We start from the raw sequence: 22,287 nt of genomic DNA, 5'->3' as shown, positions 1-22,287 counted from the left end.
CTCTGGGCCTGATGGCCCCTCAATGCGGCAGCCTGCCTACCCCTCCCCTCAGGCCACAGTCAGCCCCATGCCTTCCCTGACCTCCCTCATGCCAGGGGAGGGAGGTCTGGGTCATGAGTCACCCCTGCCCAATGGCCTGGGGCCTGCTCCACTATTCCAGCCCCAGCTTCCACTACGCTCCCACTCAAGGCCCAGCTCCAGCCTCAGGGCCACCCCTCAGTCTCAGGCAACTGTCCTGGCCACCCCACTCCCAGCTGCCCAGGCCAAGTCACCTTCTATGAAGGCCCAACTCTAGCGCCACCCCCCTGGCCCCTCTCCTGATGTGCCTGCTCTGATCTTCCCACTCTGAGGAGCACTACAGTGCTTCTGTCTTGTGGCTGCTATGGGCTCGGCGTAGGGACCTGCTCACCTCTTGTCCTAAGCCATCTGTGGTGCCACGTCCTCTGGGGACAAGGCCTGAAAGCCTCTGGCCTGGGTCACTCTCAGAAGACTGCCATGGGCTGTGGTTCAGTGCAGACTGACTTGGACAGATGTGCTGGGAAATGAACTTGCAAGGAGCGCCCCCAAAAATGCTGTCTGGCTTCCATTTCACTGGTTATTCTTCCCACCAGGTTCCCCAAAGCTTTTCACCCCCAGAACGAAATGCAACAGCGCCATCCTCTGGACACTCTGTTTCATGGCTAGTTAGCCCTCTGCCTAATGACCGATTTTACTATGGCTTGTGTAATATTTCCTAGAGCGTTTCATTTTTGTCATATCAGGACGGTGATATTATCACTATCACACGTATTTAGAAGCTGAAGCCCAGCAAAGTGAACAGTTTGGTAGGGCGGATCGGCTGTCCCCTGTTCTTCGTGTGACCTCCCTTCTGGGCGAGGAGCAAGAAGAGAGTGAAAGGCTCAGGGATGGCAAGCAGAAAGCCACAGGCAGAAACAGAGAGACAGTGAGATGGGGTTGCTGTGGAGAGATCATGAGAAGAGCGAGGGAGGAAAGCTGGGTGGCTCCCCGAGCAGCAGGCCAGGCTGGGAACTTGCACTCGGTAGCTCAAAAAACAACCATAGAATAAAAGACATTTTTATCCTGACTTTTGCAAATGAAGAGGAGATGGAGGCTTTTGGAGGCTTCACACTTTGCTCAGAGCCACTAGCCAGGAACTGCTGGAGCCAGGATTTGAACCCCGGTTGTGATGCTAACCCCAAGTTCTCTCTGCTGCACTGGCCTCTGTCCTGATGACCTTCTTCAAGGTAAAGACACATGAGCAGGAAGAATCAAAGACAAAGCCTGTGCTCTCTTGGGCAAGTGCCACCTTCCTGTGGACTCTGCCTTCCTTGGTCACTGCCTCTCTTGCCCCACTTAGGCAGGTGTGGGAGGTCACATCTCTGGTCAGCCAGACACCAATTCACAGGAGAAGGTGGAGAAGGACACCCTTTTCCCCTTTGATTAACGTTCTGTTGGCATGGTCATGAAGTGATAGAGTAGGCAGTTAGTTAGACCTGAGCTGGAGGCAAGGACAGTGATAAATAGTTTACACAGTAGATGCCTCCACGCCCAACATCCTGACACTGGCCTCCAAGACCCCTCAACATCCTGGCCTTGTGGCTCCCAGGACCCTGGGGGCTGACAGACAAAGAGCCACTGGTGCGAAATAGGCACTCTCCTCTTCCACCTCTGCCCCAGGGTAACCCCTAGACTCATTATTATGCATCTGCATTACGGTTTTAGCCCCCTCCCCCATGTGGAAGGCTGTCATGATAGTTCTGGTACAAACCTTGTAGGGTCAAAAACTCCCCCTCCCAACCTGCTGGAGGAGTTTCCCAAATGATTAGAAGCATCTTCCATTAGAGACCACCCCGTCTGTCCATGACCCAAGACCCAGCTCACACAAAAAAGAAAGGACCCCTGTAGCCTCAGGGTAGATGCCGCCTCTGGGCCTGCCCACTCTCCCACCTTAAGGGTGTATTATCCTTAATAAACTGCTTTGTGCTTGCTCCTTCCCTTCTGGCTGTCCTTACTGGAGTATGGATCTCATGTAAATCTTTCATGGCAAATCCAAGAACTGACACCTCCATTCACACAACACAGACTCTCCTACTGGTAACAGAAACACTGTGGCTTTTACCTCTTCCAGAATTCTATCAAAATTGGAAGAAAGCAGGAATCTCTGGGTCAATCCTTCCTTGCAGCTTTCTCTTTCCAAACCCAGCTGAATTCCCATGTGAGCGGGGCCAACATAGGTGGGTATGGGAGGTCACATCTTCTTTCCCATGTTCGAAGGCTGTGATTACATATCTAGCTTGTCTGATCAGCACCCTCTGTCCTGGACATCAGTTCCTCCCCAGGGCATGGTGAGGAGCCCGGGATGAGCCTACCTCCGTGGGTGCGGCCCTCAGCAGACTCCAGCCTTTAGCTGGCACTGAGCAACATGAGGAGAGGCCCCTTCTGGCCTCTTCCCTACAGGGAACCTGCACCGCCTGCTCTCTAGAAGGCACACAGGTGTGCGGCGTGGCCTGGGCAGCAGCATGGGGCCCACATGGTTTCATGTTCTGCTGTCACCATCTTGAAATTCACAATGATTTTTGAACAAGGGTCCTGCATTTTCATTCTGCATTTGGCCTCACACATCAGTGTAGCTGACACTGAATGCATGTGTGCAGTCAGCATCTTGGTTTCCCAAGTCCCAGGGCCCCCCTGGAGGCTACTTCAGGCCTCAATATTGACAGGATCCCAATGTGCCAAGGAGTCTAAGCTTTGTAGCTGAGAGCTTGCCCCGGGGTCTGAGTGAAAGGACCGGCCATGCCCCCTTCTCCCTGGTGCACACTGAGGAGGCCCAAAGGCTTCTCCAGCTTGTGACCAAAGGCTCTCAAAGGCGAGCTTATTATATCCTTATGGCAGCTCCTTGGGGGACCAAGGTTGCTGAGAAGGTTTGGAGCAGCCTGACACAAAGGGGTCTGGCTTTTTCCAGACTCGCCTTAATGTGGAAACTGGAGTTTGCAAACTCTAGGCTTTGTACACTAGCTCTTAGCACCTGTGCACCACAGAGCCCTTCAGGACTGTCAGCTGACAGCTCACCTCTTCCCAGGAGTTGTTCTTGGCTGCCTACAAGGAATAACTCGCCCAGATTATGTTCCCTCCTCAGGGACAACCTTCATCCAATGACTGATTGTGTGGGGTATGAAGGCCTGACCCCTGGCTTTGATTTGGGGTAACTTATTTTTTTAAGTAGCTTCCACGCCCAGTATGGAGCCCAACGTGGAGCTCGAACTCACAACCCTGAGATCAAGACTTGAGCTGAGATCAAGAGTCGGACACTCAACCGCTGAGCCACCCAGGGGCCCCCACTTTGTGGTAATTCTTAAAGGGCCATCCCCACTCCAGAGCCCCTCGAAGTTGGCTGAGGTCCCGATGACAGCTGTATCACATTCAACTTCTCTCTCTGTCCAGTCCAACATCCTCCCCTGCCTGACAGGCACAGCTCCTACCCATGTGCCTCCTGCTCATTCTGTTTCTCTGGGAACCTGACCTGCAACAGAACAAATATCCATCAGTGGGGAATCATCGACAAAGGGATGGCACACACATGTGGTGAAATGAGATAGGGCAATTAAAAAGCCAACTAGCTGATGTGTGCCAGGATGGCTAGATATCAAAAATACCATGGAGTGGAAAAGGGCAAGCTGCAGAGTGAGATGTGCAGGGTGATAGTAGTTACATCAACAAAAACCCGCCGAGGGACATGCAGACACACACAGAAGTAGTTTATAAAAGGGCGAGGAGGACATACAGCAAATAGCAGGAAGGTGAAGAGTATCAAAAAGACATCTTGCTTTATCCATAAAGGTCTTTTTCTCCTTCTGTGATTTTTTTTTTAAAGATACATAAAGAGGAACAAGAAAGGCAGTAAATAAACCAGTGTTGAGAGTGTTGGTTTAGGGTGGTTAAAATACGACGTCCGAGGTGCAACCTCCCCGTGGGAGCCAGAGAGCATTCCTGGGTCTGCAGAGCGGGACGGTGAGTGTGTGAGCTCTGTGGCCATTGCAGGACTCCAGTGTCATGCTCACATTCTGGAGGCCGTGCTGAGCCCCACCTCCCAGAGCCCTCAGGGTCTTCCATGTCAATGCTGGACTCTCCTTCCTTTGTTGGACAAGGCTCCGGCCAGGCAGTAGCTCAGGGGGCTGGCATGTGGGTTGGGGGGGGGGCTCTGACAGGAACCCAGGACTGAGCAGGGCGGTGCCTCAATGCCACTGGGAGAAGCTGTCACGTACACACACACACACACACACACACAAACACACACACACACACAACGGCAGGATAACCTTGAAGAGGTATTGAAAAGACATGGCAAGACTCTAACAACATATTTGACCAAGACCTCTTCTCTTGGAAATTGTGTACTAGCATCAATGAACAGTGTTCTACATGGGGAACTACGCACCACACAAATAGCGAGAAGCAGTGGAAGAGGAGAATAAACTGAGACAAGCATATGTCCCAACTTACCAGCTAAATGCCAAACACATGTCCAGCAGCCACAGCGCTGCTGGCCCTGAGGGTGGGGCCCCGGGGCCACCCACCAACCCAGGATCCCAGAAGGGAAGGGCCTGTGAGAGTTACTACGCCACGCAGTCTGTCCAGGGGCAGTCCTGGGGCCCTCCTAAGATGCAGGATGGATTATGCACAGCATGTTGGCTATACTGGAAAAAAATCTGTTGGTCTGAAATTGCAGACACAGGCAGAAGAGCCAGCTCCCAGCCCCCCGAGGGGGTTCCCACGTTAGAAGTTAGAAGTTTCTTGTTCTGCCAGACCACCCAGGGAATGCACGGCCATAACACTGGTAGTCAGTCTCCGTGAAGATCCATCAAGCATTCTTTCTTCAGACTATGAATTTGCTCATCAGCTCTGCAAAATTACCCTCCAGCTGCAGGCAACAACGACCCTCATTCTTGTTAACTGTGCTGCCATTAAGGCAGAATGTGAGCTGCTTTTGAATTCTTCACTTCCCGTGCTCTGCCTCTGACCATTTTTGTCTCTCCCTTTCTCTTTGTTTTACAATAAGCATCATTTGTTTGGGGAGATTTAATTAAATGTAAAAAGACAGGGGATTTGGAGGAGGCAAGTGGCATCCCCCAGGAGACTGCAGCAGCCGGGGCCGATAGAAGATGGAAGGCAGAGGGGTCCTTTAGACAGACCTGGGACTTTAGTGAGACACCTTGTCCGGAACCCAGAGGACACAGGGCATAAGGGCTGTTGGCATCATTTAACAGGATCTCAAGCCTGGCTCAGGCCTGTGGTGGGTATGGACCCCAAAACATGGCCATGACCTAGTCCCCAGAACCTGAGTGTAGCCTCATATGGCACAAAGAGTGACTGTCGCTTTAGTGGCAAAAGATGCGATGAAGGATTTTGAGAGGAGGACCATACTCTGCATTACCCAGGTGGGCCCTAAATGCAATCATGTGTATCCTGATGAGATAAGGAAGAGGGTTGACAAAAGAAGAGGAGGCCATGTGACTACAGAGACGGAGATTGGAAGGGCACAGCCCCAGACGCTGGAAAAGGTGAAGGACACATTGTCCCCTAGAGGCCCCAGAGGGAATGCGGCCCTCTCAACACTTTTATCTCAGACTTCTGGCCTCCAAAACTGAGAGGGAGTAAATTTTGTTTGTTTTAAGCCCCGCGGTTTGTGGTCATTTGTGACAGGAGCCACAGAAAACCAGTACAGTGAGTGGCCCTGCCCTGGTGGCCTTGTGGACTAGACTTGTGTGGACTTGCCTCCTGCTTGTTCCCAGGCCATGCAGTCAGACTACAGGGCTGAGTATGCTCCTAGGCAGGGAGTGTAGGCTCAAAAGCAGAGCGTGATCTGAAATGCACACAAATGTGAGCCCACAAATGTACGCACATATCCGTGTACACACACATGCGTATCCATGTACACAGACGTACACCCACAATGCCCAGCAGAGATGGGCCGTCCTCACTAGTTAGCCTAGCTCATGCTCTGGACCGAACCCCAGAATTGCCGAAGGCTGCAGAAAGAGGACAGCACAGTGCATTACTAAAAGCTGAGGATAGAAGATGATGAAGCAAACTCTCACAGGATCACCAAAGAGGGGAAGCTGTGCTAACCCAAGCACAGTTCTTGGAGGCCATGGCAGAGCAGATGGAGCAGTGAGTCCAAGCCATTCTGGACATGTGGAGAAAGTAGGCTGAGAAAGTCTGGGTCTAACTTCATGTTTGGTGAGACATAGGGCAAAAATGTTGGGGCTAAAAATTTAAGGACAATGGGATGAGGAATTTATGTTTTAGAGAAATTCAAGTCATTTACAGCATGAATTTGTGGTCAATGAAACTATTTTTTTCTGAAACCTGTTTGCAGAATACTCAAGTGTTCTCTGAGCCTAGAATGTTCTCAGAACAAACAGAAAGGCTTCGTGTGGATGTGAGGACTGAATGCTTTTTTGGAGCTAGTTTTCAGTTCAAGTTTCCACTTGGCTACTTACTATGCTCTTGGAGGAGAATTCTGACCTCTCCAGGACTCAGTTTCTTCACCTATAAAATGGGAACAATATTACCTGTGATGGTTAATTTTTATGTCAAGAAAGCTTGGTGCAAAGTTGTTTGGTCAAACACTAGTTTAGATGTTGCTGTGGAGGTATTAGTGAACGTGATTAACATTTACTATCAGTTGACTTAAGGTAAAGCAGATTATCCTCTATAATGTGAATAGGCCTCATCCAATGAGTTGAAGGCCTTAAGAGGAAAGACTGAGGTTTCCTGAGGAAAAAGAAATTCTGCCTCAAGACTGCAACATAGAAATCATGCCTGAGTTTCCAGCCTGCTGGGGCTGGCACTACAAATTCCAGACTTGTGATTGCACACAATTGCATGAGCCAGCCAATTTCCTAAATATAAATCATCTTTATTAGCTATATCTCTCTATCTCTCTATCATCTATCAACTCTGTGTCTTGTTCCTTGGGTCCGCTACTGAAGATCAAATGAGAAAATGCTGGGACTCCTGGATTTTCATAAGCAAAAGAATAAATGTACCCTTACCTCACATCACGTATAAAGATTAACTCAGAATGGATCAAAGACCTAAATAAAGGAGTTAAACTATAAAACTCTTAAAGAAAACATAAAGATAAGTCTTCATGACCTTGGGTTTGGCAAAGGATTCTTAGGTATGACATCAAAATCAAGAGCAAGAAAAGAAAAATTAGGTAAACTGGTCATCAACAAAATTTAAAAAGAGAGAGAGAGAGAGAGAGAGCACATGTGAGCAGGGAGGCAGGAAGGGGCCTAGGGAGAAGGAGAGATAGCCTCTTAAGCAGGTTCCATGCCCAGTGCAGAGCCTGACCTGGGGCTCAATCTCAAGACCCTGAGATCATGCCCTGAGCTGAAACCAAGAGTTAAAAAAGATAACCCACAGAATAGGAGGGAATATTTGCAAATCATGTATCTGATAAGGGACTTTTTCCTAGAACATACAAAAAATGCTTATAACTCAATAATAAAGAGGCCAATGACCTAATTTAAAAATGGTGCAAAGAACCTGAATGGATAGTTCACTAGGGAGGACTGCAAATGGCCAATAAGCACATAAAAAAATAGTTGGCATTGCTAGTCACTAGGGAAATGCAAATCAAAGCTACTTCACACACATGAGGATGGCTAGTATCAAAAAACCAGACGATAACGAGTGTTGATGAGGATGTGGAGAAATCAAAACCATCATACGTGCTGGCAGGAATGCAAAATGGTGCAACTGCAAGGGGAAAAGAGTTTGGCGATTCCTCAAAAAGTTAAACAGAGAATTACCGCATGACCCAGCAATTCCACTCCTAGACATCCCCCTCAGCCCCAACGAATGCCCAAAAGGTCTAAACAGATAGTTCATCTTGGAATACATACAAATAGCCAACAAATATATTAAAAGATGCTCAACACCATTAGTCATCAAAGAAATGTCAACTAAAATCATGAGAAGCCACTCTATATCCATTAGAATGGCTAAGATTAAAGTCTGACCATACACACCAATTGTTGGCATTGGTGTGGAGGAATTGAAGTCTCATATGTTGCTGGTATAAATTTAAATTTTGGAAAACAGGTTATTTCTTAAAATGCTAAACATGCGTTCCTGTCCTAGTGAAAATAAAACCATATATCCATGCAGAGACCTATACTTAAACATTCACTGCGGCTGCATTTGTAACCGTTATATATGAAAGCAAGCTGCAGGTCCATCAACCCGTGAGTGGATGGTAGACTGTGGTAGATCTACGCCGTGGAGTACTACTCAGCTATGAAATAAATAAACAGTGCACTCAACAACATAGGTGTGTCTCAAAATCATTGTGCTGAATAAAGGAAGACAGGAAGAAAAAAACCAGTACACATGGTATAATTCCATTTAAAATTCTGGAAAATGAGAACAAATCCACAGTGGTGACAGAAGGCAGATCAGAGTTTGCTTGGAGATGGAGATGGAAGCGGGGGTTGGATAACAATGAGGCATGAGAAAAATTTGAGGGTGAGGGTGATATACATTATCTTGATCTGGATGATATTTCCATAGGCGAATACACGTGTCAAAACCAACCAGATTGTACACTTCAAATATGGTCAATTCAATGTATGTCAGTTATACATCAATTTAGTTGTTTAAAAAAAAACAGAAAAAATACACACTTATTAGATAATTTAAAAGTTACTGAAAATATGATAAAACTGAGTCCAGTTTTAGGAATTTACAGAAACAAGAAGCACTAGTCCTTTAGATCATGTGTTCAAGAACATTTATTAATGATATTGTTTATAGAAACAAAAACAAAAACAACTTAAAATATATCTCACTAGGAGAACAGATCATTAAATTATCAAGGACTACAATGCAGCCATTACAAGGATGAACTTTATGTATATGCTTCAACAGTGAGGATTGTTTCTGCTATATGTTTAAGTAAGTAAAATAAAAGGCAAATTACCATGTATACACAGTATGGACCCTATGTGTACATAAATGATGATAATAGATGGATGGAAGGATGAATGGGCATCCATAGATGAATAGACAATACATGTCCTACATATGTGCGTTCGTGTATGAACCCAGAGAAAAGTGAGGACAGCCACACATTAAACATTATTTATGTATGTATAATACACATTATTATTGGCTGGATTGGAATGGCTTTGGAAAAAGATTGTTCACACATTTACGAATTATTTAACTTGAAAAAATAAGTATGTTTTACTCCTATTTTTAAAAAAGTAAAAAGTAAAAAGAAAAAGGATTAAAATAAAATAAAGACAGGATTCAACTTGCTTTGAAATGCATCCAAAAAACATGCTGGTGTAAGGTTTAAAGAAAGAGTCAGAGAGACAGAGGTGAGATAAAGAAAGGGTAAGAAAATGTCAATGTTAAAATCTAAGGACATGAATATTTACTGTACTGCTTGAAAATGTCCGTAAAGAACATTGAGGGAAAGATGATCTCTGGGGACAGAATTTTCTCCCACTGGCCTCTGGCCACACCCACAGGAGGACACATTATGTCTCCTTGTAGACACTAACTGCCTGCCTGGTGACTCGCAATGGACCCACATTCTGTTTTCCACATCTTCTGTGAGGCTCTGGGCCATCCATCCCCACAAATCGGGGCCCAACAATGGCTCCAGGCATCCCATCCTGTAACTGCATTTTAAGAAGAGTCCAGGAGATGGGGCGCCTGGGTGGCTCAGTCGTTAAGCGTCTGCCTTCGGCTCAGGTCATGATCCCAGGGTCCTGGGATCGAGCCCCGCATCGGGCTCCCTGCTTGGCAGGAAGCCTGCTCCTCCCTCTCCCACTCCCCCTGCTTGTGTTCCCTCTCTCACTGTCTCTCTCTCTCTCTCTCTCTCTCTCTCTCTCTCTCTCTCTCTCTCTCAAATAAATAAATAAATAAATCTTAAAAAAAAAAAAAAAAAGAGTCCAGGAGAAGCTCTTTCCCCAGAGAAGGACTTTTCCCTGGTCGTCATTATCCTCTGCCCTTCCGGGTCTGGAGGCTTTGCCTGAGCTCAAGCAAGGATGGAGAAGTGCCCTCGGAGGCCCAGGAGGACATAACTCTGACATGTGATTCCCCAAGTAGAGGTAGGGTGGAAGGCCCAGTCTTACCAGTGGGGACTAAGGAGGCCTTATTGTTATAATAAATCGGGCTCACCTCATTGGCTGCAAACAGTGGAGTGATGTGACCATATGTCACTTGGGCATTAAACAAATCCTAATGAGCTAAAAATATGTTTGTTTTAGCTAATTGACCTCTTCGGCCTTCATAAACCCCTTGGTAAACATCCTCAGATAATGATTTCCAGAGAGCGGATTGTGGTTCTCGAGGGTGCCGAGAAAGACCCCCTGTCCCCGGGAACAGCTCCTGCAGCTGCCTGCTGAGGCACACGTGTGCACCTGCCTACTGCTTGCATGACCCAAGGGGTGTGTGTGATGCGAACAGGGCCAAGTGAGGAGAGGGGAGGCAGGCCGCTCTCCCAGTGCTCTCCCTGGCTGTGCGCACTCTGAGCCATGGTTGTCTGTTAAATATGGGAAGTGCCCACCCCCAGAGAGATACAGAGACAAAGCAGGGGTTCTGGACTCTAGGCTCCTTGGAGATCTGTGGCAGGTCAGCTGCAAGCATGAAGGAGCGTTCACCTGAGACAGGTTGGTGTGCTCTGTGCAGGCGGGGGAATGATCTGGATGCCTGTGAGGTCTGGGACCCCAGAGACTCAAGTTCTACAACTGGGTTCTCCCTGCAAACATCGGGCCACGGCCCAAGCCCTCAACCAGCAGGGGCCTTCTTTAGCCAGGAGCATGGACACTTGTTAAGTCGCAGAGACAACCTCATCTGACCTGGAATCACGGATCCCGTGGTGTCTGGAAGGCGGACACGGCGCCCACTCACCACATACCGCACTGAGGTCCAGACATTGTATTCTTACTGTTTGGAAGATGTTGGAGGGGGGCCCTCTCCAATTCCCTGGATGCATTAGCAAGACATAAAAATCAACTTCCAGCCCTGAAGTGGATAGCAGCCTCAGCCTCAGCCTCTGCACTGTCAGAGCTGACTGCAGCCCCAACCCCCAAGACTTCTTTTCAATGACCCCTTGCCTCTCAATGATGGGCTGCAGTGAGATACTGAGCTCTATTTCTTCAGCTATACGGCAGAGATCATTTCTACCATGGAGAACTTATCAGTAATGGAATGCTCCCTCCTTGCCTGAAACCATGAGATGCTTTACGCATAGTTTCTTACTTAACCGACACAATAAGTAAGATACTTCCCTAAGGCCACAGAGTAGAGAGTCACAGAGCCAGGCCTCCAATGAGTTCTGCCTAATTCCAGAGACTGTGGGTCACTTGGTGTGGTGGGGAAACGCCACTGACCGCAGGTTAATAGCTCTTATTTTGCTAGGTTCTGGTGAAAACTGTCACCTTGTGAAGCATGCGGCGCAGTACCTGGCATGTGGCAGGAACTCAAAATAAACGGTAGTTATTCAGATTACTACACACAGAGGTGGCACAGCAAGACGAGATCCAACATACCTTCTGGGTCAAACCACTTCGGCCCCTGCTCCCCAGTCCCCAGGGCTGATGCGCTTGAATTAGACAGGATTAAAGGCTTACTGGAGCTAGAAGCCACACCCCAACTCCCCAGTTTAGCCCCAGACCTTCTGTCCGCCCGCTGAGAAGGACGAGGGAGGAAGGCAGCCACCACACAGGGCAGTGCCTGACACACAGTCAAGGGAGCTTTTGTGCAAGAGCCAGCTCTCCTGCTGGATCCTCATGACGAGAGAATGGGCCCTGATCTTGTCCACGTTGCTCTGTGGCCTGGTTGGCCCCACGCACTTGTTCCAGCCAAGCCTGGTGCTAGACATGGCCAAGGTCCTTCTGGATAACTACTGCTTCCCAGAGAACCTGATGGGGATGCAGGAAGCCATCGAGCAGGCCATCAAGAGTCGTGAGATCCTCGCCATCTCAGACCCTCAGACTCTGGCCCATGTGCTGACCACCGGGGTGCAGAGCTCCTTGAACGACCCTCGCCTGGTCATCTCATATGAGCCCAGCACTCTTGAGGCTCCCCGGCAAGCCCCAGCACTCACCAACCTCACACAAGAGGAACAGCTTGCCCGGTTGCAGAAGGGCATCCGCCATGAGGTTCTGGAGGGCAATGTGGGCTACCTGCGTATGGACGACATCCCAGGCCAGGAGGTGGTGAGCAAGCTGGGGGGCTTCCTGGTGGCCAGCGTCTGGAGGAAGCTCATGGGCACCTCTGCCTTGGTGCTAGACCTCCGGCACTGCACTGGGGGCCACATTTCCGGCATCCCCTACGTCATCTCCTACCTACACCCAGGGAACACGGTCCTGCACGTAGATACCATCTACAACCGCCCCTCCAATACAACCACTGAGATCTGGACCCTGCCCCAGGTCCTAGGAGAAAGGTACAGTGCCGACAAGGATGTGGTGGTCCTCACCAGCGGCCACACGGGGGGCGTGGCTGAGGACATCACTTACATCCTCAAACAGATGCGCAGGGCCATCGTGGTGGGTGAGCGGACTGTGGGGGGTGCCCTGGACCTCCAGAAGCTGCGGATAGGCCAGTCCGACTTCTTCCTCACTGTGCCCGTGTCCAGGTCCCTAGGGCCCCTGGGAGGGGGCAGCCAGACATGGGAGGGCAGTGGAGTGCTGCCCTGTGTGGGGACACCAGCAGAGCAGGCGCTCGAGAAAGCCCTGGCCATCCTCACTCTGCGCCGGGCCCTGCCAGGAGTTGTGCAGCGCCTGCAGGAGGCACTGCAGGCCTACTACACGCTGGTGGACCGCGTGCCCACCCTGCTGCACCACCTGGCCAACATGGACTTCTCTACGGTGGTCTCTGAGGAGGACCTGGTCACGAAGCTCAACGCTGGTCTACAGACTGCGTCTGAGGACCCCAGGCTCCTGGTGCGGGCCGTCAGGCCCAAGGAAACCCTTTCTGGGCCTGAGGTTGGAGACGATGACCCTCCGGAGGTGGTCCCCACAGTGGCCGAGGATGAGGCTGTCCGGCGGGCCCTGGTGGACTCTATGTTCCAGGTGTCCGTGCTGCCGGGCAACGTGGGCTACCTCCGCTTTGACAGCTTTGCCGACGCCTCCGTGCTGGAGGTGCTGAGCCCATACATCGTGCGCCAGGTGTGGGAGCCCCTGCGGGACACGGAGCACCTCATCATGGACCTGCGCCAGAACCCTGGGGGGCCATCCTCTGCTGTGCCCCTGCTACTCTCTTACTTCCAGGGCCCGGACGCTGGCTCCGTGCGCCTCTTCACCACCTATGACCGCCGTACCAATGTCACACAGGAACACTTCAGCCGCATGGAGCTGCTGGGCCAACGCTACCCCACCCAGCGCGGGGTATACCTGCTCACCAGCCACCGCACCGCCACCGCCGCCGAGGAGCTGGCCTTCCTCATGCAGTCACTGGGCTGGGCCACGCTGGTGGGCGAGATCACCGCGGGCAGCCTGCTGCACACCCGCACGGTGCCTCTGCTGGAGATGCCCGAGGGGGACCTGGTGCTCACGGTGCCTGTGCTCACCTTCATTGACAACCATGGCGAGTGCTGGCTGGGGGGTGGCGTGGTGCCCGATGCCATCGTGCTGGCCGAGGAGGCCCTAGACAGGGCCCAAGAGGTGCTGGAGTTCCACCGCAGCCTGGAGGCCTTGGTGGAGGGTACAGGGCACCTGGTGGAGGCACACTATGCACAGCCAGAGGTCGTCGGGCAGACCAGTGCCCTGCTGAGAGCCAAGCTGGCCCAGGGGGCCTACCGCACGGCTGTGGACCTGGAGTCACTGGCCTCCCAGCTCACGGCCGACCTGCAGGAGATGTCTGGGGACCACCGTCTGCTGGTGTTCCACAGCCCTGGTGAGATGGTGGCTGAGGAGGTGCCCCCACCACCCCCCGCTGTCCCCTCCCCAGAGGAGGTCTCCTACCTCATTGAAGCCCTTTTTAAAACAGAGGTGCTGCCTGGCCGACTGGGTTACCTGCGCTTTGACGCCATGGCTGAGCTGGAGACAGTGAAGGCCATCGGGCCACAGTTGGTGCAGCTGGTCTGGCAGGGGCTGGTGGACACAGCCGCACTGGTTGTCGACCTGAGGTACAACCCTGGGAGCTACTCCACTGCTGTGCCGCTGCTCTGCTCCTACTTCTTTGAGGCAGAGCCCCGCCAGCACCTCTACTCTGTCTTTGACAGGGCCACCTCGAGGGTCACGGAGGTGTGGACCCTGCCACAGGTGGCCGGTCAGCGCTATGGCCCCCACAAGGACCTCTACATCCTGATGAGCCACATCAGTGGGTCGGCAGCCGAGGCTTTTGCCCACACCATGCAGGACCTGCAGCGGGCCACAGTCATTGGGGAGCCCACAGCTGGAGGGGCCCTCTCTGTGGGCATCTACCAGGTGGGCAGCAGCCCCTTATATGCCTCCATGCCCACGCAGATGGCCCTGAGTGCCAGCACAGGCGAGGCCTGGGACCTGGCTGGGGTGGAGCCGGACATCGCCGTGCCCATGAGTGAGGCCCTCTCCACAGCCCGGGACATAGTGGCCCTGCGTGCCAAGGTGTCCACCGTGCTACAGACAACCGGGAAACTGGTAGCAGATAACTATGCCTCTCCAGAACTGGGGGCCAAGATGGCTGTCAAGCTGAGCGGTCTGCAGAGCCGCTATTCCAGGGTGACCTCCGAAGGGGCCCTGGCTGAGATGCTGGGGGCTGATCTGCAGATGCTGTCCGGAGACCCACACCTGAAGACAGCCCATATCCCTGAGGATGCCAAGGACCGCATTCCCGGGATTGTGCCCATGCAGGTGAGATATAAGGGATCTTAGCCTAAGGCAGCCCCAGGAATGAGCCGACCACTTGCCTGCACACCCAGGGCTCAGTGCATGGTGTAAGACAATGGCCTCCAGACTTGTTTCTGTGTTCAAGTTCTCACCAGTCACATCTTTTCCTTCCTCTCCTCCTGTCATCCCTTCCCCTTCTCATGTCCTTGGGGCCCCTGAGCACCTCTGTAGAATAGTGGTACCCACAGGAACTCAGTTTGAAAAGCCCTGGTAGAGAAGGAGTTTCACTCTTGGTGGGGCGGAAGGCAAATGTTTGCAGCGCTTCTTGTAGTCAGTGGTGAAGAAAAGGTCAGGTCACGAGAAGTCACGATGGTTTCCTCCTCTGGCAACATGGGGTTTGTGTTCATTCTCACCACCTGCCCGCCTGGAGGGGGGGCGCTGCAGTTTGTGTGAATGAGTTGAGGGGGTGGGAAGAGAGAAGCAGGCAGAGGTCTCAACCTCACAGTTGCCTCAGAGCTAAAGCATGGAGCCTGGACACGGGCTGGGGTGTGGTCAGGGGTGCCGCGCACAGCCCAGAGGACCACGGCAGGGGTGAGGCCCCCCTGCCTTCTCCTCCCCTCCCACCATGCATGTCATTGTACTTCTACTGCGTCCGGAAGGCGCTCACTCAGTGGGTGTGCTCTGAACCGAGGGCCAGTTGGATGGGAAATTCTGAGCAAGGCGACTGTGGTCAGTTTATTTGAAGCCAGCAGTGATGTTTGGGGAAACACTGAAAAGGTAAATCAAGGTTTAAGAGTTCTGCTGCTGGGTGGTTGAGGAGAAAGTTCTCCAGACCCGTGGCCCTGATAAAGCCAAGGGTTCACCAAGCACTCCCATCAGCTAGGAGCCTCATCAAAATGCAGCATTTACAACATCTCTCCACGTGGTTTATCATCCATTATTTCACTGCGTAGTCTTGAGTAGGCAGGGCAGCATTTGTCTCCGGTTCCCTGGAAAGCAGGTCTTGGATGCAGGCAGTTCATGGGGGAGGCAATCTCTGAAGCAGGAGTGCAGGAGCAGAGAGAGTGGGAACGAGGGAAGGAGGGAAGTGGACAGGTGGGGACAGGTGGGTGCATTATTGAGGCTGTTGCTTCTGAAGATTCCAATGGGACCCTAACAAGTGAGGGGAATGCCTCCCAGAGCTGTCCATCTGCAGATGGGACCCGGCAGCTCCTGTCCTTCATTGGCTGAAGGTCCCCCTGTGGACATGAACTCTCTCAGACTCTCAGGCAGCTTGGAGAAGGTCCTAAAGGAGCGGGTGGAAAGACATGGGGTGTGCTGGAGGCAGGCCCTGGCAGCCAAGGTCCATGGCAGCCAGAGTCAGAGGAGGGCTAAGGGCACGAGAAGCATCTACTGCAGAATTGCCATCCCCGTTTTACAAAAAAATAAATGGAAGCCCAGAGGGGTGTAGAGGAGAGTGGCCAATGGCCAAAGAGCTTGTGACTGAGGGCAGGGCAGGCCCTGGAGGCCGGGCGTCCCAGTTAACTCCCTGCGCGCAGCTTGTTCTCATTCCAGCCCACAGAGCCCGTGTCCTTCTAGCAGTCTTGAAGAGAGAAGAGGAGGCACAAGGCATGTTGGGGGAGCCTCATATGTGCCAGCACTGCGCTAGGCTCACAGGGCCACCAGATTCCAAACTGAAGACTCACTCCTTTCTAGGGTAGCCAGGGTTCATGAATTTGGAGTCACATGTGGATTCAGCTTCTGGCTCCAGCACTTACTGACTGTGTGACCGTGAGCAAGTTACTGAATCACTCTGTGCTTCAGTTTCCTCACTGAAAGGAGGGGGATGCTACAGGGTGCCCTGAGGGTGACGGTAAGGGCTGCAATGTGCTCAGCACAGGGCCAAACCCCTACTGAAGACTTAAGAGGCCCAGTAGCTAGCTAATGTCTTCCCTCTGTGCCCCAGGGAAGGAAAGGAAGACGAATGCAGAGACATCAGGAAGTGTCTGGTGATGTGGGGGAGGGGAGGGGAGGAATCAGAGTGGAGACCACACCAGGGCCTTGCAGCTCTGGACCCCATGGCCCATGGTGTGGGTTTGGCACACATGAGTGTTCTCTGTAAGGAGTCTGCCAACCACATCTTGCCAACCTTGGGTCCACATGCCAGGCCCACCACCCACATAACCTCCTAGATGCTCCACTGGAAAAGGTCCTGGCACCTACTACCTCCTTCAGAAAAGTTAGTCCCCTTCCATCCCTCAGTATTGTTCATGTGTAAAGGAGAACTACGGTGACCACTTTCCTGAGCTGTAAAATCTGCTAATCTGCTCCTTTGCTGACAATGAGCTGGACCCCTCCCCCATCTTTCAGATCCCTTCCCCTGAAGTCTTTGAGGACCTGATCAAGTTCTCCTTTCATACTAATGTGTTTGAGGACAACCTTGGCTACCTGAGGTTTGACATGTTTGGGGACTGTGAGCTGCTCACCCAGGTGTCAGAGCTGCTGGTGGAGCATGTCTGGAAGAAGATCGTGCACACGGACGCCATGATTATCGACATGAGGTCAGTGGTCAGGGGAGGAGGGGAGGGGCGGGCAGAGGTCTCTGGCCCTGGGGGTTCTGGCTTGATCGGCTGCAGGGAGCCCCAGCACTGGTGGTCTTTTTAAGCTCATAAGATGACCCCAGTGTTTATTCCAGGCTGAGAATCACTGGGCTACTCCTTGGCTCCCAAACTTGCCTGGTCATAGGATTCAGTGGAGAGAGAAGGGGAAAGGGAGACATTAAGAACAGATTCCAGGGCACCCTACTGAATCCAGAGCTCCAGGGGTGAGGCCTTGTCATCTGTGTACTTGAAGGGCATCATCCCAGGTGATTCTGACCATCAATCAATCTCATGTTATACAAAATCAGCCCATGACCACTCGGGCCATAAGAATTAGAAAGCCAGAGGCCCATATGTTGGCTGGCTAATTGAATTTAAATAAAATTTTCAAAAAAGAAAGAAAGAGAAAGAAAAGAAAGAAAGAAAGAAAGAAAGAAAGAAAGAAAGAAAGAAAGAAAGAAAGAAAGAAAGAAAGAAAGAAAGAAAGAAAGAAAGAAAGAAAGAAAGAAAGAAAAGAAAAGAAAAGAAAAGAAAAGAAAAGAAAAGAAAAGGAAAGAAAAAAAGAAAAGAAAAGAAAAGAAAAGAAAAGAAAAGAAAAAAAAAGAAAGCCAGAGTTCCAGAGAGAATTTGCAAATTAGCCACTATTGTTGCAAAAAGAATTCTTTGCCTCACAAAAGGACTGTTGGTGGGATGCTTTCAGCTAGAGACCTCCCTCTGGAGAAGGGTGGAAGAGCAACTTCCCCGCCTGCAGCGACCAGGCCCAGGAACCCCTGACTGCTCTGGGCACCCTGCGTGGGCACAGAGAGGGGCAGGCTGCCCCCCCCGGAGGCGGAACCCCAACCCCCCAGCTGCAGGAGAGAGGCTGCCAGAATTGGCCAAGTCATGACCTGCAGCTCAGCCATAGTTCTTGGTCCTCACTAGGGGGGGCGGTCTGGATCTCAGAGGCTTGTTCTCCCTGGAAGAGGAAACATCTCCCAGGGGTGTGTGTGTGTGTGTGTGTGTGTGTGTGTGTGTGTGTGTGTGTGTTGCCAGAACTTGTGCTTGAGGGCTCCTGTCATACCCCTGAAGATTTTATCCTTCAAACACTTATTGAACAGTGCAGATGATGCTCATGCTAAGCCCCTTTCTACTTAACCATGTAGCCACCTTTGTAAGAGGAATTGGCCCAGCCTATAGGTGTGCTTTGCTTAAAGACCCTTCCAACCAGAGGCTGGGGGAGGTTCAGACGCCGAGGTCACAAGCCCTAAACCCCGTTGGGCCATCCTAGACCATCAACCAGAAGAGACACCTCACATATCACCAGCCCACACTTCTTGTTCACAGATAAGGAGACAGGGGCCCAAGTAGTTTACCCTGTGCCTGTCCTAGGACAGGCACAGGCTCTCCACTCCTCCCGTGTCTCCCCCACCCCCCCACCCAATGTAGTTCCACAATTCTGAGCACTCTGCTACACTAAGTTCCCCATGAGGACACACCAACAAAAATGTCCAGTGGGTTTTATGGGATCATGGAGAATGCAGCTGGGGAAGGCAGTGAACTATCAAGCAGTAGGGGTGCGGGAGAGCAGTCCATGGTCAGTAAGTTGGGAAAATTTATCAACAATTTCATGACTGCAGGACTTGTCAGAGCCTTTAATGTAATTTATACAATACGTATCACATAATGTATTAATATGTGATCAGAAGGGGCAGGTATGGCATTCAATATTTTCTACACAAATTTGACCATAAAGTCTCTTGTTCTCAAGAGACTTGTATGCTGGGAAATGCCAAATAAGGAATTCTGCAGGAGGAAGATGGGGCACTAGGATGAGGCACTGAGGCTGCCTGGAATTAGTGTCCTCCTCAGGACAAATGTCCCAGGCTCCCAGAGGGGAACAGAGGGCCTCCCTGTGAACTCCTCCCCAGTGGCTCCCACTTCCCTTCCCTCAGGTTCAACATCGGCGGCCCCACCTCCTCCATCTCTGCCTTGTGCTCCTACTTCTTCGATGAAGGCCCTCCAATTCTGCTGGACAAAATCTACAGCCGGCCCAATGACTCTGTCAGTGAGCTCTGGACCCACTCCCGGCTTGCAGGTATGTGCAGAAGCCTTCCCTTTCCTGTTCTCATTCTAGAAGCTTCTGGAAAATCAGGGAAAGGAAAGATAGCTTGGGTTCTGGGAAAAATAATAGTAAATGGGAATGTAAAGACCCTGCCCTATGCTGTACGCTTTTACAGATGATCCTTAATCCCTGCAAAATGCTACCATTATACTTAATTTCTTTTTTTAAGACTTTATTTATTTGAGAGAGAGAATGAGAGAGAGAGAGAGAGCATGAGAGAGGGGAGGGTCAGAGGGAGAAGCAGACTCCCTGCTGATCAGGGAGCCCGATGCAGGACTTGATCCCGGGACTCCAGGATCATGACCTGAGCCGAAGGCAGTTGCTTAACCAACTGAGCTACCCAGGCGCCCCATTATACTTAATTTCTAGAGGAGAAAAATGAGTCTTAACTAGGTTGAGTATCTTATCTAACATCACCCAACTAGCAAGTGAAAGAGTCAGAATTTGAACACTGGTTTGTCTAAAACCAAAATGCCCTCCATTCTCACCACTACAACCATCAGCCTACAAGACAAATGCAAAACTAGAAGGATCCCCCTGCCCATCGCCAAACCACACAGGATGTCTGGCGCCCATCCTGCCTGAGCTCCCAGCAGCAGCTCAGCATACTTGCTTGAAGAAAGTTTGTGGCTCTGGACCCAGAGCAGTGGCCTGAGGAGCAAATGCAGGCCCAGGGCTCTCACGGCCCCATTGTGGGTGACAGGCTCACGCCGACTCCCTTGCTCAGCACAACAAACCAATGAAACTACACTCCCATCTGACGAGGGGCTGGGGGACCAACGGTGGGGGGGGTGCATATGACCAGAAAATCACCCCACAATTCACACTTTTTACACTTCCTTATCACACGAGGATTTGAGGGGAGCTTCAAGACATACATGCAAAAATATTGTAAAATGTAAATAAAAATTAGAACCAGGTGAATTGTAAATTCAAATAGACATTCAAAACCAAGAGGAACAAGTAGACTCAAATCTGCAGATCATGGGGTCCTAGAATTGTGGTGTCTAACCCGGGAGCTGCACACCACACGTGGCCACCAAGCATTGAAATGGGGCTCATATGAACTGAGATGTAAAAAGTGTATAAAGTGCACACCAGATTTGGAAGGCTTTTTTATGGAAAGATAAGGATGTAAAATTGCTCAATAATTTTTATTGATTACATTTTTCAGCTATATTGAGTTAAATAAAACATTATTAGGATTCATTTCATCTGTTTCTTTTTACTTGTTTAACGTGACTCCTAGAAAGCTTACAGTGACACCTGAGGCTCACATTCTGTTGCATTTCTATCAGACATTGCTGTCCTAGAGGGTTGTTGCTGTGAAGCCACACGTTTGACTCTTTCCGGGGTCCAAAGTGAAAAGTGAGACTGGTCAGTTTAGGCATTCTCATTATTCACGAAGAGGAAGAGCATCCTTTTTCCGGGCGCACATTCTTATCTCCATTTTACAGATGCAGAACTGGGGTTCAGGAAGGAGTGACTTGCATGTGGACACAAGGCCACAGAACTAAAGTCCAGGCCTTCCTCTTTGTGGGGCCAGACAGTATGGAAAAGGCAGGTGTCCCCGGGTGGGGGCTGGACTTGCCATCTTGAAGGACCTTCTATTTTCCAGGTGAACGCTATGGCTCCAAGAAAAATGTGGCCATTCTGACCAGCGCCCTGACAGCCGGTGCCGCGGAGGAATTTACCTACATCATGAAGAGGCTGGGCCGGGCACTGGTCATCGGGGAGGTGACCAGTGGGGGCTGCCAGCCACCGCAAACCTATCACGTAGATGGCACCCATCTCTACATCACCATCCCCACGGCCCGTTCAGTGGGGGCTGCTGATGGCAGCTCCTGGGAAGGGGTGGGTGTGATGCCCCATGTGGCTGTCCCTGCTGAGGCAGCCCTCTCCAGAGCCAAAGAGATGCTCCAGCACACTTTGCTGAGGGCGAGAAGGAGCCCCAGGATGGGCGGGACCTCCAGGCCACATACAAAGGGCACTCCAGCACGTGGTCCTGCCTGAGGCCCCAAGGGGCAGCAAAGGGGCTTGCTGAGCTCCGGTAGAGTTAGAGTTGGTGGTACCCTTGGAGTTCATCCAATGGTCTCTTCACCACAGCCAACATCTCTGTTTGAACATCTAGGGACAGGAAGCTCACCCCTCAGAGGCAAGCCCATCCATAGTAGGTTTTTGGGGAGGTGAAGTCCAGAGGCACCCCCACCCATGCTTCTTAATTGCCGACCCCTGGTCCAAGAGCAGCTCTATCCAATAGAGTTATGATGTGAGCCGCAGATACCAGCATATGCGCCACTCGACATCTTCTAGTAGTAAAAAGAAACAGGTAATATTTATTTTCACAGTGTAATTTAGTTAACCAACTATATCCACAGTAGTATCATTTCAGCAGTATAAAAATTATTATGAATGAGATGTTTTTGCAGGGAGCCTTTGAAATCTGGTATGTAGTCTGCACTTACAGTGCATCCCCTTTCTCACACACACATCCCATGCTCGTGGCTGCCCACAGCTGGTGGATCCCATGTGGGACAGCGCAGGCCCAGAGGCCAGGCACTGCAATTCCCCAGCACACTGTCCCCGCTCTGCCCTCCCTGCATCTGCATCTTCCCCATTAAAGCACCTCTCCCTCCTGCCCTGGGATGGTTCCTGTTCCCATCATGCTTCTCGGGAGCAACAGCCATCCTACTCACCCTGGTCTCCTACTGCCCGCCACTTAGCACAGCACCTGGTGCCCAAGAAACACACATGAGTAACTGGCAGCAAG

The 22,287-nt window shown here is 51.0% G+C and overlaps 1 protein-coding gene across 1 annotated transcript; it reads left to right on the top strand.

Annotated features, from left to right (window-relative positions):
* The first annotated feature begins 11,717 nt into the window (after window positions 1–11,717).
* On the top strand, window positions 11,718–21,530 carry RBP3 (retinol binding protein 3). The gene is made up of 4 exons (XM_027590675.2): window positions 11,718–14,861; window positions 17,187–17,377; window positions 19,348–19,490; window positions 21,136–21,530. Exons 1-4 carry the CDS (start codon window positions 11,814–11,816, stop codon window positions 21,528–21,530), a joined length of 3,777 nt encoding a protein of 1,258 aa, XP_027446476.1. The 5' UTR covers window positions 11,718–11,813.
* The last annotated feature ends 757 nt before the right edge of the window (window positions 21,531–22,287 follow it).

The sequence above is a fragment of the Zalophus californianus genome, chromosome 15 (genome assembly GCF_009762305.2).
Source record: "Zalophus californianus isolate mZalCal1 chromosome 15, mZalCal1.pri.v2, whole genome shotgun sequence".
Lineage (NCBI taxonomy): Eukaryota > Metazoa > Chordata > Mammalia > Carnivora > Otariidae > Zalophus > Zalophus californianus.
The sequence above is the reverse complement of the archived record's forward strand: the minus strand, read 5'-3'. Positions and strand labels throughout refer to the sequence as shown.